Genomic DNA, 21,516 nt, shown 5'->3' on the forward strand with positions numbered 1-21,516 from the left:
CATTTTATTTTTTCTCCTTTAAAAAAAAAAAAAAAAAAAAAGGGAAAGAAGGAAAGAAAAAAGGTAAATAAAAGTTCATGTAAAGCAGATTTAAATAGTTTTGGCCATCCAGATATCAGTCATTATTTGTTACAAACCCATCTCTAATATGCTCAGATGTTCAACAAACTGATAAACTTCTGGGAGTTTTGTTTTTTCATAGGAATTTAGTTTGGAATTGTTGTTTCTGCAAAATCTAAGTTATTTAAGACTTCATTTAAAAAAATGCTTGAGATATACAGCAGATCATTCTTCCGTCCAGATTCTTCTGTGTGGAGTTAAGACTGCCACATAATGTTAAGAGTACTTTATTGAAATAAATACTTGAGTAAGTTTCATGTGTACTTAGTTTTATTTGCTAATAATAAATGGACTGATGAACACTGTTTAAAAAACAAAATATTGTTTAGAAGTCATTAGTATTAAAAGGCTTAGAAAACATTCTTTTTCTGAAAAACATAGTCCCAGAAAAGTAAGTAAAAATTTCATTGGAATATCTAAGAATCAGACTGAGTTCTTGTACATTTTTGGGTAAAGAGCTGTTTTTTAGATAAAAGATCTCTAGAATTGGAGCTGTATGTTTTATGACTATGGGAAAGTCACTTCACTATTTTGAGCCTCATTTTAAAAAAAATGTAAATAGATGCCTATCAGAGATGTCACAATAGTTCAATACGGCAGTTCTGATGGAACACGTGGGTCATACTCAGTGGACGCTCGCTGGATGCTAGCTGAACTTTTATCCTCATATTTAATTATGGTTAATAATTAGAGAGGTTTTGGTATAGCGATGTATTTTGAAGTGGAAATATTCCCCTTACATAAAGTAGAATGTAGGCTCCCTCTCCTTTAGGAAACAACCCTGCAATGTATAAACCATTTAAAAAAAATGAAAGATTCTTTTTTGTTATCCCCAAGGATAGCACTAGGGGAGTACCCGTGAAACTTTGAGAGTGGGACATTGACAGTCTCTGCACGTGCGAAGGCGGGTGGTCTCCTAACCGTGTGCCCCTTTTGATGGAGAAGGATGATGGGATAGATGATGCGTAGTGGCCGCTGTGGTGATGGTGCAGGTCAGGTTTCTGAATTAGACGTTTGACACTTAACTATGTTAAGCCACCATCAGTCATTATACTATAAACATCTATCCTGTACCAGGTAAACACCTTAAAGAAACCATCTAAATGATATGTAAACATATGTAAATACCATAAAGAAACCATGTGACTACTGTGTAAATACCTTAAGAAACTATGGTGTGAAGGATGTCTTTATAAACAGGAGATGCTCTTAGCAACATTTTTTTTTTTTTCTGTAATAGCAGAATAACTGGGAAAAACCCTATTTCCTTTTAGAGGATAATATAATAGATAAAATGTGGTATATTCACAATGAAATTTTATACACCAGTGAACATCAATGAACCACAGCAGAGATTGGCTAGCTGTTCATCAACCCTTTTCCTCCTCTTTCTGGTAAACAGCTAATCACATTCCCAGATTCCCTTACTTTAGTGATTTTTTTTTTTTTTTGCGGTACGCGGGCCTCTCACTGTTGTGGCCTCTCCCGTTGCGGAGCACAGGCTCCGGACGCAGGCCCAGCGGCCATGGCTCACAGGCCCAGCCGCTCCGCAGCCTGTGGGATCTTCCCGGACTGGGGCACAAACCCGTGTCCCCTGCATCGGCAGGCGGACTCTCAACCACTGTGCCACCAGGGAAGCCCTAGTGAATATTTTTGATAACAGAATTAGGAAGTAATGTCAGAAGCTATTAAAGATGAAAGAATGAATGCAGACAATAGGCCAGTGAGATTCAGTCATATTTACTTCTGGAATCAGTAATAAAGATGAATTCTTTCAAATTATATGGAAAGTTATAGAAATGACAAGTGAGGATTGTCATTAATGTGTCATCTTGAAAGTGATTTCTCTATTTTAGGAAACAAGCTCAGACTTTCCTCTAATATCACGAAGACATTTATTGTTAGTCACAGGAGGTCCAAGGGACAGAAGTAAGTATAATCTAATCCCATCATCACTACTAGTAAGACAACTGCAAGAATATGCCCAGAAAATGGGTCTGAATGGATAATTTATGAAGAGAAGTACGTTCTGATTTTTACCATTTTGTGAGACTGATAATATTGACAGATTATAATGTGTCAGAAGAAAATTAGAGATAACTTTCCAAAGTCATAGTAGTAGTCAAAACTAAGCTATTTATAAAACATTTCTAGAAAGTTTACACCATTCTTTCCAATTTTTTTCATTTACTTCAGATTTTAAAATACCTATCTTCTATGAGAGTGAAGTTCTAAAATTGTGGAATTAAGACCTCATGTCTTTGACATGGTGGGATCTGAAAGTAAATCAGAGAGAGAGAGAGAAGAGAGAACAGTACTGTCTAGATAAAAATTACATTAGAAACCAGAACCTTGAATAGGGAAGGAAATCACATAGGAAAATACCAGCTGTTTCAAAACAATCCATAAATGAAGCCTACAGAGGTAACAGCAGCAGAAAGGACCCATATCACCAATCAACTTATATGAAAGATAGTATAAATGAATGTCTAAGTAAATAATAAACTTAAAAATTAAGAGTTATATTTTTAAAAATTAAGCCCAAGCATTTAATTGAAATATTTTGGACCAACGTCATCTAGATCTTTTAACTTCAAGTCATGAAAGTGTTAGAATTTCTTTGGCCATCATCTTTCATAAATATTAAAATATCTACTGAGAACTAGAATTAATTCTTAGAAAAGTACATCTAGACACATCTAGATATTCAACATCAAAGTAGTTTCAATTGTTATCAACCTGGATTGGCCACAAAACAAAAAAATTTTTTTTTTTTTTTTAAATTTTTAAGAAGGAGATTCCCCGTCAACAGAAGCTTCAAGTCAAGAGTTGCCAGGTATATGTAGCATATAAAGAAGCTTTATTCAAGATTCTTTTAACTCATTCGGAATTAAACAAACAAGCTATTTAATTAAACACACAAGATCTCCTCATGTTGAAAATTTGTAGAGACTTTCTGTCTCATGACAGAAAGTCAGTATGTGAGGAATAATTTGCTGTGAGATTAACTCTCTGTGGCGTTAGGACTGTGGAGACAGAAGCTTAAAGTGTCCAAATATGTAAACCACATGGTATTTCCTCTCCACTCATGGCATAGAATGGAAAGAGTAGGTTGGCTCTATCACTTACTAGCTGTTTTGACAAGTTACTCAACCACAGTGAACCCATATCTCCATCCGACTTCTTGTGGTACATAAAAATCTAGGAAGTTTTATGGCTATTCAAGATTTTGTTTTCCCCTTCAGACAAAACTATGTTTTACACACTATTCTCCTGAGTATGTGAAAAGTGTTATTGTGTAATACACTTTTGAGATAAGCCTTTATGTATTGGTGACCCCTGTGGTTTTAGAAAAACAGTTAAAAGAGTACTTGCTATGTGTGATGTACTGTTTTAAATACTTTACAAACTGTAACTCATTTAATCTTCATGAGAAGCTTATGAGGTAGGCACTATTATTACCACCCTCGTATGGAAGACGAATAACCGAGGTCCAAATGCCCAAGGCACACAGCTGGTGATAAATCAAGGACCCAGGCCCAGGGACTCTGGCTCAGAGTCCATGCTCTTCCCCGCTGTGTGTGCCATCTCCCCATGTAATGAAAGAAAAAACATCAAGCCCAGATAACAGTCATACCTAGAAGAGTTCAGTAATTCAACTATAAAAAAGGAAAAGGACTCACATATTCAAATCATCACCGCGAGAAAGCATGGCCCTAAAATAAGGCAGAAAAATCTTACTTTAAGCAACTGGTACTACTAATATTATAAGTGGTAAGATTTTAAAAAAAATAGCAAAACATTTTCAAGTAATCCATAGGAGTAGGGCTTATAAACTTAGAAATATGATGGAGTCAATGTTAGGATCTTCTAGGATGAACATAATACTTTCTTATGCTTTATCGTGAATGATTCCTGGAATATACTAGGAAGCCATCCCATTCTATTTAAAGTACAAATAATTACAAAAGATAGCTTAGGGGTTATATAGTTACTGTGTATACAGGGATTGTTTCTTAACTCTCTTGTGTTTGCTTTCATGACAGCCCTGCGTCTTTCACCTCTGGCAAACATTTAGACTTTGTACTTTTTACCTGCGCCACTTTTTTTTTTTTTAAAGCATTTTTGTTGAAGTGTAATTTACAAACCATAAAAATCACCTGTTGTTATAACGTGACATTTCAGTGGCTTGTAGTAAATTTATACAGTAGTGAAACTTTCATTACAATCCACTTTTAGAACATTTCCATTATCCCAAAGGGCTCTGTCGTGCCAGTGTGCATTCCCTTCTGTGAGGTTTTTATTACCTTTATTGTTATATGATTAGCATTTTCCCCTATACTTTTGTCCTCTTTGCTTTGCCTGGTTGTTATATCTAGTTTTTACCTTTATTTCGGTTTCTTTTAACCTTCAGTTATTATTCAAGCAGGTGACCTTGTTATGAAGTCTTTTCAGGGAATCAGATGTCAGTTCTTAGTGCACAGGAATGTGACTGCTATGGTTCCAGCCACTTCTTGGCTTCTTGCACGCTGAGGCTGTTGGTACATGAATTGGTGCTCATGGTGGGAAGGTGAGACACGTGTAGAGATAACGTTTTAAGGGTCTTCTCAAGTGGAGAAATCTGACTGCTGTGTCCTTCACTGTGTGCCTGCAGTTTGCCCTTGTTATAAAATCCAACAGATCAAAAGCCTCTGTGGGTAAGGAAGAGAAGGAGGGAGAAAGGCACATATGTGTATTTCTTTTCATCTTCTCTTTTTATGTAGAAAGAATTGTAACCCTTCTTTCCTGTAGGGAAAAGGTAAGGAAACTAAAGAGGATTCGATGTGATGTTCTTGGGAGGCTGAAATAATTGAGACAACGAAGCTTTGTGGCCTCAAAAAATCTTAGTTTGCAGGGAGCGAAAAAAAATTGCTTACTCTTCATCCCATTTTCTCCATTTTTGTAAAGAACTCAGTAGAACAAGACAGAACAGGCTCAACACAGAAACTTGAAGCATGACACCGGGATCCAAGAGCCTTATCTATATGGTTCAAAGGAAAAGGAAAGAAAGGTTGAATATATTTGGGAGCTGTGAGGCCAAGTCATAATAATACATTAGAAATAAATTTAATACATGTAAAGTGTTTATAAAATAAAATTAGAGTCCTGCAGAAAAATAAAATTTAAAAATAATAGATTAGATCAAAGACCTATTGGAGGGAAAAGTCTATGCAGACTGCACAGTAGAAGAGATGACGAAAAGTAATGTGACACGGGGGAAATATTCTAGCCTCAGATTCAGGAAACCACGATTTTAATTTAACCATGATTTTAATTCTTGCCCTGATACTAGCCAACAATAATCTTAGACAAATCACTTAAATAATCCAGGCCTCAGTTTCCTCATATGTAACAGGAAAAGGTTCACTTATATTGCTCATAGCTTAGATTCTTTTGTGCTTTAAAATTACACAAGGAGATGGCAACTGAGCACAGGAAAAGATGTTCATCATTGGCCAGTAGGGAAATGCAAATATTACCACAACAAGATATCACTACACATCTATCACAGTGGCTAAGAGAAAAAATAATGACAATACCAAATGCCCTCGAGGATGCAGAGAAACTTAGAGACACACACACACACACACACACACACACGCACACACACGCACACACACACACGGAGGGAATGAACTTGCGTGCATATATAAAATAATTCTCTCATTTGGATCTCAAAAGGAGGATCCAGTCACTGTCTAAAGCTTAGGCTAAACTACTTGGATAGTTAAGCCTAGAATAGCAACTTTCATGCTACGAATTCTACCTGATTATGTGATTGCTTTTGCAGTTATTTGAGACTCGGCTTGAGTCCGCCATGTTGATGTTTGGTGTTACTCCCCCTCCCCCTTAAAATCTCCAAGTTTTAGAAGGGGGAATAGACTAAAATGCATTTATGATAAATGAGTTTCAAATGTACAGAGTCTCCATCGGTGGCTCAGAGTCTTGATTACTGTAGCTTTATATGAAGTCTTGTAAGTCCTCCAATTTTATTCTGCTTTTTCAAAGTTGTTTTGGTTGTTTAGGTCCTTTTCATTTCAAAGCGAATTTTAGAAACAGCTTATCAACTCTACACAAAAATCTCCTGGGATTTTGACTGGGATTTCATTGAATCTATAGATCAATTTGGGGAGGGTTGATATTGTAACAATACTGAGTCTTCTGAACCATGAACATGGTGTATCTCTTCATTTATTTAGATTTTCTTTAAATCTCTCAGCAGTGTTTTGGAGTTATAATGTACAGGTCTGGAAAATTTTTTGTCATATTTATACCTAAGTATTTCACATTTTATTTATTTATTTATTTTTAAAAAAAGATTATTTATTAATTTAACTTATTTTTGGCTGCATCGGGTCTTTAGTTGTAGCACGTGGGCTCTTTGTTGCGGTGCCCAGGCTTCCCTCTAGTTGTGGCATCTGGGTTTTCTCTCTCTAGTTGTGGCACGTGGGGTCCAGAGCACGTGGGCTCAGTAGTTGTGGCGTGTGGGCTTAGTTGCCCTGCGGCATGTGGAATCTTAGTCCCCTGATCAGGGATCGAACCCGCGTCCCCTGCATTATAAAGGCAGATTCTTTACCACTGGACCACCAAGGAAGTCCTAGTTTTTCACATTTTAAATGGTATATTTTAAACATCTCAGTTTCCAAGTGCCTATTGTCAGTGTGTAGAAATACTGTTCATTTTTGTATATTTATAATACTTCCATTCTGTTGGATAGCACTTGATCATAGCCTCCCCTATTGCAGGTTTGGCTGGGAAATGTTACTATCTAGTGTCTTTCCAAATGGAAAAGAACATGAAATTGATAAAATAGCTAACTAGTAACAACCCAAATGTTGACTAATGATGAAAATGTTCAGGATTTAGAAGTCTCTTGAAAAATTGCTTCCAAGAGCATTTTTAAGTTTAAATACCTTCATGTTAAGCAAATCATTGTGGAAGATTCACTAGTGGAGCATAATAAAAAATGTAATGGAATCAAGCATATTCAAGTATTTGTCGTTTGATAAAGGTGACATTTCAAAACTGCTGAGATGAACTTGGAATTGTAATTTCATACAAAATCTTAGCAGCAAGGTAGACATGTTAAGTTTGAGATACCTGTTAGATTGGGGAGATGTCTGGGCTAGAGATAAAAATTGGGGAAATCACCGAAAGCCAGAGCAGAGGTAGAAAGGTCCATGGCTGAGTCCTAGGTATTCCTAAATTCAGAAGTGGAGCAGTTGATGAGGTAGTGAGGAAGACTGAGCAGAATCCCGGCTGTTAGGAGGAGATTCGGTGTGGGAAGTCACGTGGGGAAGTTTTTCAGGCAGGAAGTGGTCACAGAAGACAAGGGCTGAGAATTGATCATTCAATTTAGAGACGTAGAAGTCTTTGGGGACCTTGACAAGAGCAGTTTCTGGGAATTAGGGAGGCAACAGCCTGATTTAAGGGGATTTAAGAGACAAATGGGAGAAAAATAATTGGAGATATAGCAGCATAGACAACTTTCAAGAGGTTTTCCTGTAAAGATAGGCAGAAAGACAAAGTGGAAGCTGGCGAGGGCTGTGGTCAAGAGAGGATTTGTGTTGTTGTTTTAAGATTAAAGAACATAGAAAATGTACACATGCGCCAATGGGAATGATGTCGTGAAGAGAAAACATGATGTAAAAGAGCGAGGGGAGAATCGCTGGGACCATGTCTTTGTCTAGGAAGAGAGAATAGGCTCTAGTCCATAAGTGCTGGGGCCTTAGAACAATGGGCGGTGCAGCCGTTGTCACAGGAGGGAAACGGGAATGTGGCACAGTTGCAGGTAGGCGGGGAGATGTGGCCGGCGACTAAGCTCTCACTGTCCTGCTTGTGTATTTTCGGTGTAATAAAAGCAAGGTCATCAGCCCCAAGTGAGGGCGGGGGAGAAGGGATGAAATGGTCGTCTTGGATGAATGGACTGGAGAGAAATGGACAGACAACACTGAAGGCTCGCTTGAGGTTAGCGGTCATGAACTTAGAGGGAAAGCTGTCGGCTTAATTTTCTGTTTTTCTCCACCCATGTTTGGCCACGTGCGTGCAGGTCCAGAGTAGGTCATGTTGATTTATCCAGGGTGAGGTCTTCTCAGGTGACTTTGAGGAAGTGAGGGAAAGGCAAAGGAGTGAACTGAAGCTGGTTTAAGAGAGAGCTGAGGACGTGGGGCAGTGAGGGACGGGTGTAGGGTCAGCCTCAGATGGAAGAATCGTAAGGGTTGGCATGTGAGCGGGATGCAGCGTGGGCTCCTTGATCTGAGATTGCAGAGGGTTTTTACTCGTGAGCAGATAAAAGCCAAGAGTTGGAGAGAGATAGCAGAGAACTGGAAAGCCAGGATATTGGAAGGATTATCTATGTGGGTGCTGAATTTGCGCTCAGAACCTGAAGCCTTAGCTCTTATTTTCTGATACCCTTTGCTGCCATTGGACTGATAACATGTTTAGTGTTCTTACTCGCAACAGTTTCATGTCTCTTCTTTCATAGTTTCTGTTTCTTAGTCCTTAGTGCTCTCTGAGATTTTGTGTTGTCTTTCATTCCATCTATTGCATTTAAAATTTTAGCCATTATATTTCTCATTTCCCAGAGTTCTTTCTTGCTTCTGATTAACTTTTCATAGCATCCCACTTTAGGAAAAAAATTGAGTTTTGGGTAATCCGCATGATTTGTTGTACCACGTATAATAGTTCATGCATCAGAATATGGTTCTTGTTCTCCAGTAAGTTCCTTTCTGCACTCAGGTATTATATTTTTACACATAAATTTTTCCCCAAATGATGAAGTATATTGTGTTACATAGTTAACTTTTAAACGTCTTTTCATTTTAGGTATCAAAAAGTAAAGACGGAAAAGAACAAAGTGAAACTGTATCACCATCTGAAGATGAAACATTCTCCTGGCCAGGTCCCAAAACAGTTATGTTGAAAAGAACATCCCAAGGCTTTGGTTTTACATTAAGGCATTTTATTGTTTATCCCCCAGAGTCTGCAATTCAATTTTCATATAAGGTAAGAGAAGTAATTAAAGTAGAACACAAGGCAAATCCTGTCTCCTTCTTGTCTTCCTCTCATCCTGCCTTCTTTCTATCTTAAAAGAATTGTGTCATATCTGCATTTTTATTATATTCTTTTCCATCTTTTAGATATTTTTTACCTTCTAGAACAAACACTTTAATCTCCTCTGAAAGGTCATACTGATTATGAACTCCATATCTTTTTTACTAGAACTTCTAATTCTAAACTTCACTCTACTTTTTCTAATGTGTAGCTCTTTTTCTAATATCTAGAAAGGTGGTTGAGTTTTCTAGGCTGAGCATGCGGAGGAAATATTATAGTTCGTTAAAATATTTGGACAGTTATAAAAAATTATTAGAATTAGACTGATACTTAACTTTCAGATAGGTAATATGATGGCAAGTCAGAATTTAAAAACACAGCTTCTCACCAGACTGCCTTACACTCATATGCTTCAACGTATAGGAACATGGTCTAATAAGCAGCGGATGGAATCATTATAATGGCAGCTGACATTCTGAGTACTTGTTCTGTATTCTTTATGAGCATTATATCAGTTTATTATTAACCTCATATAATAGATATGGAAACTGGTCTGAGTCATATAATGAGTAAGTGGTGGACCCAGGATTTGAACTTGGCCAACGTGAATGCCTGATGCTTAACTGTTGTTCAACAGTGTAATGCAAATAATGACATTTAGAAGACTTCGAAGACTTCGGCCAAGCCACTTAACTTCTTTTGGCTTCTAGATTTCCATTCTAATTCGAGGGGATTGTACTAGAAGATTAGAAAGTCCTTTCTAATTCTAAATGTCTGTGAATCCTGGGCTGTCTTGTAAAACATAGTGTCAGATTGCTTCTGGAGGCCACACTTTTTTTTATTATATCTTTCTTAAATATTTCTATCTAGGAAAATGTCTTATAAGATAAGCTTTTAAAAGTACTAAAGAGTTTTTAAGAATTGAATAATTGCTATCTTTAGAATTAAAATTCACCAGTTTGGTGTTCCTGAAATGTATAAAACAGTTGATCTGGATTCCCTAAGAATCTCCTTTATATTTAAATGTCTTAAATAGTAAAACTTAGGTATTAGGTCACATGTGAGAGTAGTTGAAAATTTAAGTCCCTTGCGTTAATTACATATTAAGACTGAATTTTATTTTTTGTCTTTCGGTTTTGTTTTGAAGAAGAGCTTTGGATCATGATGATATAGGTAGTACAGTTTTTATAAGATGATTTTACTAAACACGGATTTCAAATGCATTATTATTATTGTTATAATCGGAAAATATTTCTAGAAATTTTAGAGGCACAGTGTAGCTGCTGACACAATCTTTGGAGTCAAAAGGGCCTGGGTTTGAGTCCCATCTCTGCCCTTGTTAGCTTTGTGACCTTGGGTTAGTCTCCTAATAGACAGTGACAGCACTTTTCTCACTGTGGCTGTGTTAAGTGATATAATACATATAAAACAGTTAGTACAGGAATTGGCAGACAATAATTGCTCATTAAACCTCAGCTATTAATGCTGTTATTTAACACAGATGTTCTTGCAAATAGGTCTGTCTTGTACCTTTTACATGGAAAATATTTATTGAAATCTTTTCAGTTATAAAAATTTGTTCATTCACTTCAAAGGGGTATATAAAAATTAATATTGTAGAGCTTTCAGAAAATGTGCAGTTAATACAACGTCTTTATTATGTATCTGGCAACCTTGGCAGTCTCAGAACAGAGCATATAACCAGGAAAAAACTATGTATTTGGGCAGCCAAAATAAAGGTCAAAAATTATGTAACAAATTATCAGCCCTTCACTAAATCTGTTTTTCTTTCTGCAGTACGTTGTAGTTTTTGTATGGTAGAGGCTCAACAAATATTTGAATAAATGTATTTTTATGCTAGCTTTTCAAAGTTGCTTTTCTAATTTCCCAGCTAGAGGTAGATAACATGGCAGCAAGACAGCCTGGTAGCAATGAAAGCAACCAAATAGATAAAGCTCAAGGTTTTAAATATATACCAATTTGGAGCCAATGTATCCAAAGACAGTTCTGCGTCCTGTAATAGCCTTTAAAGGCCCATTTTTCGATGTATAGTGCATAAGTGATGACCAGCCTGGCCCTCTCTGTACAGCTGTTTACTTCTGACAACTCTCCTCGGATGTCCGTTTTAGACATCTTACACTCAGTATGTCAGAAGCTTCTGTTGTCCTCCTCATAAATTGGCTTTACCTACAGCCTTCCCATTTCTGTGTGTGACAGCTTCCTCCTTCTGGCAAGAGGCACTGTTAGTAAGACTGTAATTGGCACATTTTGGGGAGGGCAATTTGACTTGAATTGAGCCTCACTGTGATTTTACCAGTTATAAACAATATTCATATATGAATATATATTTTTTTATTTTGTAGGATGAAGAAAATGGCAACAGAGGAGGTATGTTATAAAAGGTTTAATTTTTCTCTGAATGTTTTTTTACCCATGCCCTTCCAGTCTTTAAGTAATATTCAATGAGATGATATAGCTTTTGGAGTCCAAATATATAACAACAGTCCTTAGATGTGAGAGTCATAGAAATTAAATGTTTTTACCGTAGACTTCAAAATTTTATGGATTCCATTGTGTCACCATAATTTGTGTAATGATTTTATTGTCATTTATATATTAGTGGTTATGTGGGGGAATGTATCATGATTCTGAGGGAAGGAATTCTGAGATTTTTTATTCAATTAGTAATCTTTTAAATTTAGTGATTCTTTTAGTGTGTGTTTTATCTGCTAGATTTATTGGTTCAAATATTGAGAAGTAGAGTATTTTGGTTCTTGTAGTTAGTCTTACTCTTGATTTAAGCATATTTAATGAACTTAAAAGGCTGGGGATGGGGTTATTTCTTAAAAACTGCCATTTATTTTTGTTTCAATCTTATATGAACTTTAATGAATTAAAATTTATACACAATAAAAAGCACCCATCTAGAAAACTTATTTCTATATAATTTTAGATGTTTAAAAAGTTGTAAAAATAGTGAAAAGTTTCCATATATCTTTCATTCAGCTTCTCCTTGTGTTAAAAACATAACTATGGTACAATTAACAAAATTAAGGCACTCCTATCTAAACTGCAGGATTTATTTGGATTTTTCCCCTTTTCTGTTCCCGGAGTTCACATTGCATTCACTTGTCACACCCCCTTGGTTCTTCTAGTCTGTGACAGCGCCTCAGTCTTTCCTTGTAATTCACGGGCTTGATAATTTTGAGTAGCACTGATCAGTTATTTTGAATGTCTTTCAGCTTGGTTTTGTCTTGATGTTTTCTTATTATTAGTTTGAAGTGATGCATTTTTAGCAAGAATACCCATGTGCACGTAATTTAAGTGTACTGTTATACTAAAGGTTTTGTTGTGATAAATATGTAACGGGAAACCACCATTCCAATCAAGATGTGATATCAAAAAGAACCTTTGCGTCATTCCATAAAGTTCCCTTGTATGGCTTTGCTGTCAACACTCTGCTGGCCCTAGACAATTGCTGAGCTGCTTTCTGTCACTATAGATGAGTTTTGCCTCCTCTAGAGTTTCTTATAAATGGAATAATACAATGTGTACTCACTCTTTGTATCTTTCAAAGATACATCTTCTCAGCCCATCTTCTTTGGCATAGTAGTTTTGAGATTCACCACTTTGTAAGTGTAGGTACTAATAGTACTACTTTTTTTTGCTGAGTGGTTTTTCCCTTGCTTGCATAGACCATAAATTGTTTATCCACTCACCTGTTGATGAACCTTTATAATACCCGTATCTTATTTGAGGTCTTGGAATGGTTATGTTAAGGGTTAAACTGAGAGGAAAATGGTTTCTTTCAGCACTATCAAAAGTAATGAGTGTGTAGGGTGAGGTAGGACCCTTCATAGTTGTCACCGTTGTTTGTGCAAGATGGGCCACTCCTTGCACAAGGTCACCATCTGTCATGCACCAGGGCTCAGGATGGATTCCAAATGTTACTTGGCCTTAGTGGGGAAAGGGAAGACTGACAAAACCACGATAGGCAAGAGAAAAGAAGACGTGGGTCCTCTGTCTCCCCATCATCCTACAGAGTGATGTACTGATGCCTGGACTACCTACCAGACACACCGCGCCTAGAATTTCATGCCTGTCATGTTCTAGTTTCTACTGGGAGAGATATACTGCTAATAAATGTAGAGGGACTTAGTTATAAAACTTTATTCTGCAGATGTTTATATTTCTGACATATCCATTCACTGAAGTGACATTTCATTATATGCTTTGACTGGAGATAATAGACTTAAACATTTGTAAGGGAAAACTTGGAAGATCTAGATATAACAGAAGGAGATTTGGAGAGGCATGATAAAGTGAGACTAAAGGGTGTCATCTGCTGGGAAAAATTACAGTTTAAATACCATTTTATTTATTAATTTATACTTAATCTCATTCAAAAAAGTGTTTGTGTACACATGCATGTATTATAGTAAGATAAAAATAAGATTAAGACGTTCATGGGGGAAAAATGAATTAGACTGACATTTGAGAGGTTTAGTACACATAAATCCGTGCTGTAGATCCTACACTGTTATCAAAAATGGGCTATAAATTTGCTTCTGAGCTTTTCCAATGGCAAGAAAAAAAGAAAAAGAGAGAGAGTGAGAGAAAGAAAGGAGAGAAGGAAGGAAGGGAGGGGGAGGGGGAGGAGGAAGGGAAGGAAGGAGGAAGGAAAGAAGGATGGATTATTATTTAAGGATTAGCCAAGGATTCACATTATCCATAAGAAAACAACATCTGGTTTGCCCTGAGGTCTGAGACACATTTCTCCTATGGTTCCTCCTAATGGAAACAGAGAATAATATGGTAGGTAACATCCTCAGTACCATCCCTTTATATGACTGTTTTTTAAGAGATTTCTCAATGTAAGCTGATTTCCAAACCCCACGGTCCAATTTAGTGTAAAGAACTTCTCAACTGGGGACAGATTTGCTCCCCAGGGAACACATGGCAGTGTCAGTTGTCGCAGTTAGGGTCGGGGGAGGGTGTGCTGCTGGCATCTAGCAGGGAGAGGCCAGAGATGCTGGTAAGAATCCTACAATGCACAGGACACCCCCCTTCCCGCCCCCGCCACCCCAAAGAATTATCCGGCCCAAATGTTAATAGTGCCAGTGTTGAGAAACCTTGGGTTATAGTGATGGCTACCAAAACAATGGCCCGACTGTACAGGTCCCCAAGAGTCTGGCTTGATCTGGTGACAATACTCAGACCATTTAGAAGAATGGATATTAAGGACCACCTATCCAGTGATCTTTCATGATTATTATGCCTCACAACTGAATTTTGATCTGAATTGAGTTAACGCTATAGTTTGAGGTTAAATTATCTGGCCATTCTACTGGCATTGCATGTTGTCAATGAAGGAGTAATCATGAGTAAGAAAAATGTTAGTTTAAGAAAATATAGAGTCAATCAGTATGTTAATAACTAGAAGATAAAATAGCTGAAAGAAAAAAAGTCAAAGAATGTAAATAATTGAAATGTAATAATCTTATCATCAGGAATCCAACAGATTGAGGGAGAAAATAATTATAAGCTAGTTTAACAATTTAATTTAAAAGGCCAATAGAAGAATTAAAGTAAACACAACGTAACTAAGGTTTTAAAATAAGAAAAATACAAATTCAAGCACCTTACCTCTTACGAAGCAAGGTCCATTAAAGTAAGATTATTTATAAAGTTCAGAACATCTGTATGGTTTTCTTCCTAAGAAGAACACTATAAAAAGATATGAGAATACCTAAAGAAATAATTTTATGATATGTTTGTAATATACCTGAAAGGAGAACTACTTGATTTTTAATTTTTTAGGGTGGTAGAAATTAATGTCTGATTGAGGACTTAATCTATAGTCGGAATCATAATATATGTTATTATGCTGTTTAATCCTCGCTGTAATGCTGTGAGGTGTGAGACAGTATTCCCATTTTGTAGACGAGGAAACTGAGGCTGAAAAAGACGTAAAGTAACTTGCCCAAGATCACACAGCTAAGTGACAGAGCTGGACCTCCAAATCAGGCATGTATAACTCTGAAGCCCATCTTCTTTAAACTGTGCGATTTTATATCTGTTGACTTAAAAAAATAGTTTGACTTACATAGGGTCAAGAATTAGTAGATAAATATAGGGTATATTTACTATGTTAGGAAATTAACTCTGTGAAATGTCTCCGCGTTGTGAAAGTTAAAAACAAGGAAACCCTAGCGGTCCAGTGGTTAGGACTCCCAATGCAGGGAGTGCAGGTTCGATCCCTGGTCGGGGAACTAAGATCCCACATGCTGCGTGGCGCGGCCAAAAAACGAAAAAAAACCCAAAAAACAAGGAAGCCTGTTCCATATTTGTGAACACTTAAAGACAAAGAATTCACAACAAGGTCAGGGAAACACCAAGTTCAGAGGCCCCAGACATCTTATAGGAGCACCCACCGCTTGTTACTGGACTCTGAATAGCTGGCTAGCAGTGGACCTGGAAAGTTAAATGAGTTTAAAGAGTTCCTAGTTCTCTGTGTCCTTTTGCCTCCCTGGGCCAGGCTTGCTTTCGTCATCCCAGTTGGCAGTGGGAGTCACAGGCTGGTCTACAGAGGCCTACTTAGCTTACGTTTAGTACTCAAAATACCATTTCAGATAAACTGATCAGATCATCCGTCAGAACATATTCTATGTGAAAAATATGTTCACATAGAATATGTTCTGACTTGTGGACAATTATTTATAGATCCGTTTAAAAAATACAACCTATTTTGAGACAGATGACACGTAATCTATTATTTTGACTCAGCCTGAATGTTTCGATATTTATTTTATAGTCTCATTTCCTTTTCAGACTTATTTTCAAGCGTACTGAGATTGCGAAATCCTTTTATATGAATTTTGTTTAATGAAACAGAATCCCAACCTCCGGTATAATGATCCGAGTCAGAGCGTAGAATCACTGGAGAGAAAAGAATGCCCAGAATTTTATTCAAGCTCCTAAGAGATCCTGCTGTGTTGCCAGAATTCTGTGGAACGGTTGAAAGGTCTTTTTTGGTGTTCTTTCCTTTTGGTACCTCAGTGGAGTCTCTTTTGCCAGTCAGTTTTCCGATTATTCTCTTTACCCAGCTTTTTCCATTCTGTTATATATTATTTCTCATATCTTGTATATATGTGTCCTCTCTTGTGTTTTAAAAGTTATTTTTCTCTCTTGTTGGTTAGTTTTCTGCGCTATAATGCAAATACTGTTTACAAGAGAAAGGCCGTCAAGGTCTTTTATCACTTCTTGGTGATAATAATGCTGGCGGATAATTGCTATCTTGCTGATGTCCTGTTGTCCCTTAAATCATAAATTCATAAATAATCAAAATAAGAATAATAGAAGGTTTGTAATTACCATTATTTCTCCTTATTCTATGAGAAAAAGTCTACCTCAGCTTAGTTGTAGGGACACTTCCAGTATTCTAAAATGTGTATGTTATTTTGTTAGATGCTCAATAACTGGTGGATTTCTACTGTGGCATTAAACTTTATATTCAAGCATGTTAATAGTAGAAAAAAAAAGTATCTGGGAATTCTGTATACTTTCTCAGTAGTAAAAATTTGTATTTTGTGATTGTGGTCACTTCTGACAAACGGCTCTGTAGTCCGTGTTAGAGTTTTCTAGTGAAGGATAGTTTAGTGGCAAGACATAGAACCCCCCGCCCCTGCCAGGCCACCTTAGGAAAGATGTGTTAATTCTAAGAAACAAATAAGACATCTCCAAATTCAAAGTCAAGTGCTATAGGATACCCAGGGTGCCCCAGACACCAGAATTAGGACCTGGAAAGTAACTAAATGCAGAGTAACAACACAGACAACAGCAACAAAATCTTGGCATATGATCCTCCAAAGGCCTAAACTCTGCTACTTACAGGATGGTTTAAATGATGTTCACAGATAATTTTGATTATATATGATTGTCTCATATGCTGACCTCTGTAGAAGGAACAACCCTAACTGTATCTTCTTCCTTCCTTCCTCTCTCATCATCATAATTCCAAATTCCCCAAGAGAGAAATGTAATTGGCCTAGTTCATCGTTTAATGAACAGCACTCACTATGTTTAGAGATCAGATGTTCTTCAGTTTAATGAAGATCTAAATTCTGTAGAGCTGAGAAAATTGAGTATATTTTATGCTGTTGATTTCCATTAATAGATTGAAAACCAACCTATTCCCTCAGGATAATATAACGCTAAATTATGGACCTGAAAATTGGTTGGAAGAAGAAATTCTTATTATGGGTAGGTCTGTGGTCTGTGGTGTGGTGGTAGGGTGTCAGAGTTGTGTTCATGTTACTTTTGAAATGTAGCAGTACTAACTGAGTGGGCTTCACAGATCTCATGATGTCTTTGGGAAGGCACATTAACTGAACCCCTTAGGATCCATTTTTAACTGTATTTATTGACAGGTAAATTATTTGAGCTTTGAGTTTCTCTGGTAGTTAGGTAAATATACTGATTAGCTGCATATTTTTATTAACTTCTAGTGCTGTTCAGTTGAACAACCACAGGTGTCTTTAAACTGTCTTGAAGATATTTTACAAAGTAGAAATGATGGTGGTGGTGGTGGTGATGCTGCTGGTGATGGGGCGATGATGATGGTGACGGGGTGATGATGGTGGTGGTGATGCTGGTGATGATGGTGACGGGGTGATGATGATGATGGCTGTGATTGTGGTGATGAGGACGATGATGGTGGTGGCTGTGATGATGGTGGCAGTGACTGGGTGGCGGAAGCAGCTAACTTACAGTGTGCCAGGTGCTGTTCTAAGACTCTGCATGGAGTAACTCATTTAATCATCACAACAGCTTTCTGGGGTGGATATTATTATCATCTCCTTTTTTTTTTTTTTGTGGTACGCGGGCCTCTCACTGTTGTGGCCTCTCCCGTTGTGGCCTCTCCCGTTGCGGAGCACAGACTCTGGACGCGCAGTCTCAGCGGCCATGGCTCACGGGCCCAGCCGCTCCACAGCATGTGGGATCTTCCCAGACCGGGGCACGAACCCGTGTCCCCTGCATCGTCAGGCGGACTCTCAACCACTGCGCCACCAGGGAAGCCCTCATCTCCACTTTTAAGATGAGGAAATTGAGGCACAAAGTGTCTAACTAGCAAGTGGTAGAGTTGGACAGTTTGATTCTAGAGTTTTCTCTCAATTCCCACCCCAGCTTCTCAGAAAGAACTTTACTCTCACATAATTCATTCTTGAAAATGTGAAAGAGGGTTCTGTTCCCTTGAAAGTCAAGCAGTATTAAAAAAATCACTGAGGGACTTCCCTGGTGGTGCAGTGGTTAAGAATCCGCCTGCCAATGCAGGGGACATGGATTCGAGCCCTGGTCCAGGAAGATCCCACATACCACAGAGCAACTAAGGCTGTGCGCCGCAACTACTGAGCCTGTGCTCGAGAGCCCACGAGCCACAACTACTGAAGCCTGTGCACCTAGAGCCCGTGCTCCGCAAGAGAAGCCACCGCAATGAGAAGCCTGTGCACCACAACGAAGAGTAGCCCCCTCTCGCTGCAACTAGAGAAAGCCCACGCACAACAATGAAGACCCAATGCAGCCAAAAAAAAAAAAACAGAAAAGTAAAAAAATCACTGATTCAAAATTCAGGTATAATTTTGTTAACATAGAATTAGCATATCATACTTGTTCTTTAGTTTTCTTCTTTATCTTCATAATTGAATATGTACTGTTGGCTTAAACCTGCTGGGCTTAAGGATAAAGCATCGTTGCTTTAATGTCTGCAGTTGGTTTTCATCTTTGATTCAGTTATATTATGACTGATAACACTTTTTTTGTTTTTGTTTTATTTTGTTTTTTTTTACTTATTTTTGTGAAATGATAAGAGCACTTATAGGTATTTACCCAAGATAAATGAAACATGCCTGCAAGAATATTTGTACAGAGATGTTCAAATTATTCATATTAAATAAGCACTGGATTGAGTCGACCTAAATATTAATCAGCATATGAATTGATGACCAAATTGTGGTATATCCATATAATGGAGTACACAGGGCATCTTGGATCAGTCTCAAAAGCATTTATTTTCTTGAGGTGGAATTCACCTAACATAAAATTCACCCTTTTAAAGTGACCAATTCAGTGACATTTAGTAGAGAATTAAAGGACATGTATGCAGTGTGCATCTTCCACCTCTATCTAGTTCCAAAACATTCCGTCACCCCAAAAGAAAACCCATGTCCAGTAAGCAGTCATTCACTGTTCTCCCCTCCCCCAGGTCCCTGGCAACCACCAATCTGTTTTCTGTCCCCATGGATTTAACCTGTTCTAGATATTTCATATAAATGGAATCATACAATATGCAACCTTTTTCATATGGCTTCTTCCACTTAGTGTAATGTTTTTGAGGTTTGTCTGTGTGTCACATATATCAGTACTCCATTCCTCTTTATGGCTGAATAATATTACATTGTAGGTATATACCACAGTTTGTTTATCCACTCATCCACTGATGGACATTTGGGCTGTTTCCACCTTTTGTGGTTAGTGCTGCTATGAACATGCATGTACAAGTGTTTGTTTGCATTCCTATTTTAAATTCTTTGAGGTATATATCTAGGAGTGGAATTGCTGGGTCATATGGTGATTCTATGTTTAACATTTTGGGGAACCGCTAAACGGTTTTCTGTAGTACCTGCACCATTTTTACATTCCCATCAGCAATATATGAGGACCCCAGTTCCTCTACATCCTCACCAACACGTGTTATTTTCCATTTTTGTTATTATAACCAACCGTTCGAGTATGAAGTGGTGTTTCATTTTGGTTTGCTTTGCATTGCCTTAATAACTAATGATGTTGAGCATTTTCATGGGCTTGTTGGCCATTTTTATATCTTCTTTGGAGAGATGTCTGTTCAAATCTATTGCCCATTTTTTTAATTGGGCTGTTTGTCTTTTTGTTTTTGAGTTGGAAGTATTCTTTATATATTCTAGATACTAGGCCCTTATCAGATACATGATTTGCATAGATCTTCTCTCATTCTGTAGGTTGTCTTTTTATTTTCTTGATAATGTCCTTTGATGCACAAAATTTTAACCTTTGATGAAATCTAATTTATCTACGTTTATTGCTCACGCTTTTCCTGTCAAACTCATTTTGATTAGTGAAGAAGCCAAGTGCAAAAAGAGTACATACTGTCTGATCCCATTTATGTGAAACTCCAGGAAAGACACATCTAAACAAATCTGTGGTTGCCTGAATTGACTAGGAAGAGGCACAAGGGAAGTTTTGGGCTTGATGGAAATCTTCTATATCTTGATTGTGGTGGTGGTTGCATGGGTGTGTACATTTGTCCAAACTTAGGAACTGTGTACTTAAATGGGTGCATTTTATCTTAGGTAAATTATAATAAAGTTGATTTAAAACAAAAAGAACACATGCAGTTTATTCAGTCTACTGTTGATGGACATTTAGCTTTTTCCCAGTGTTTACCTATTTCAAACAGTGCAGCTGTGAGCCATCTTATTACACGTACTTTGTGCATAAATGTCGTCATTTCTGGTGGGTATATATATCTAGGGATGGCATTACTGACTCATAGGTATGCATACAGTCACATTTAGTGGATACTGCTAAAAAGTTTTCCAAAGTGATTATACCGATTTACACAGCCACGAACAGGGTATGAGAATTCCACTTGCTCCATATCATCACTAACACTTGGCATTTGTCAGTCTTTTTAATTTTATCCATTCTAGTGAGTGTGTAGTGGAGTGGGTTAATTTAAACTTTCTTGACACTGATGAACTCGATTACCTTGTATTTGATTATTAGCTATCAGTGCTTTTTAAAATAATTCATATGTAGGAGTCTAAATATTTTCTATGAAGATTTTATTAGTTATATATTTAGCAGATATTCAGCTGTGACTTGCCTTTCAATTTCTTATTAGTAATTTTGATAAAGGGAAGTTCCTAATTTTAATGTAGTCCAAATTATCAATCTTTTCTTTTATGGTTAAAACTTTGAGTGCTATTGAAGAAATTTTTTTCTACTCCATGGTCACGAAGATATTCTCCTGTGTTATCTTCCGAGATGCTTTATTGTTTTGTCATTCACAATTAAATCTACAATTCACTTGTACTTGATTATTTTTACATGTGGTATGGGATCAAGGTTAATTTTTCCCCATACTGATATGCATTTGGCCTGGCACTATTTAGTGAAAAGTCTATTTTTTCTACTGCTCTGTAATACCACCTTGATCATACAGTGTTTATATACGTTTTGGTCTGTTTCTGGACCATATTCTATTCC

At 37.2% G+C, this 21,516-nt stretch overlaps 1 protein-coding gene across 4 annotated transcripts in view; it reads left to right on the forward strand.

Annotated features, from left to right (window-relative positions):
• ARHGAP21 (Rho GTPase activating protein 21) overlaps positions 1-21,516 on the forward strand; it is a 134,727-nt gene that overhangs the window by 46,586 nt on the left and 66,625 nt on the right. For all 4 annotated transcript variants that reach the window (XM_024765678.1, XM_024765686.1, XM_024765695.1 and 1 more), the window contains exons 2-3: positions 8,986-9,165; positions 11,577-11,601. In XM_024765678.1, the coding sequence (XP_024621446.1) occupies positions 8,986-9,165; positions 11,577-11,601 (205 nt within the window). The remainder of the gene's footprint in view (positions 1-8,985; positions 9,166-11,576; positions 11,602-21,516) is intronic.

Source organism: Neophocaena asiaeorientalis, unplaced genomic scaffold (genome assembly GCF_003031525.2).
Source record: "Neophocaena asiaeorientalis asiaeorientalis breed wild unplaced genomic scaffold, Neophocaena_asiaeorientalis_V1.1 scaffold217, whole genome shotgun sequence".
Lineage (NCBI taxonomy): Eukaryota > Metazoa > Chordata > Mammalia > Artiodactyla > Phocoenidae > Neophocaena > Neophocaena asiaeorientalis.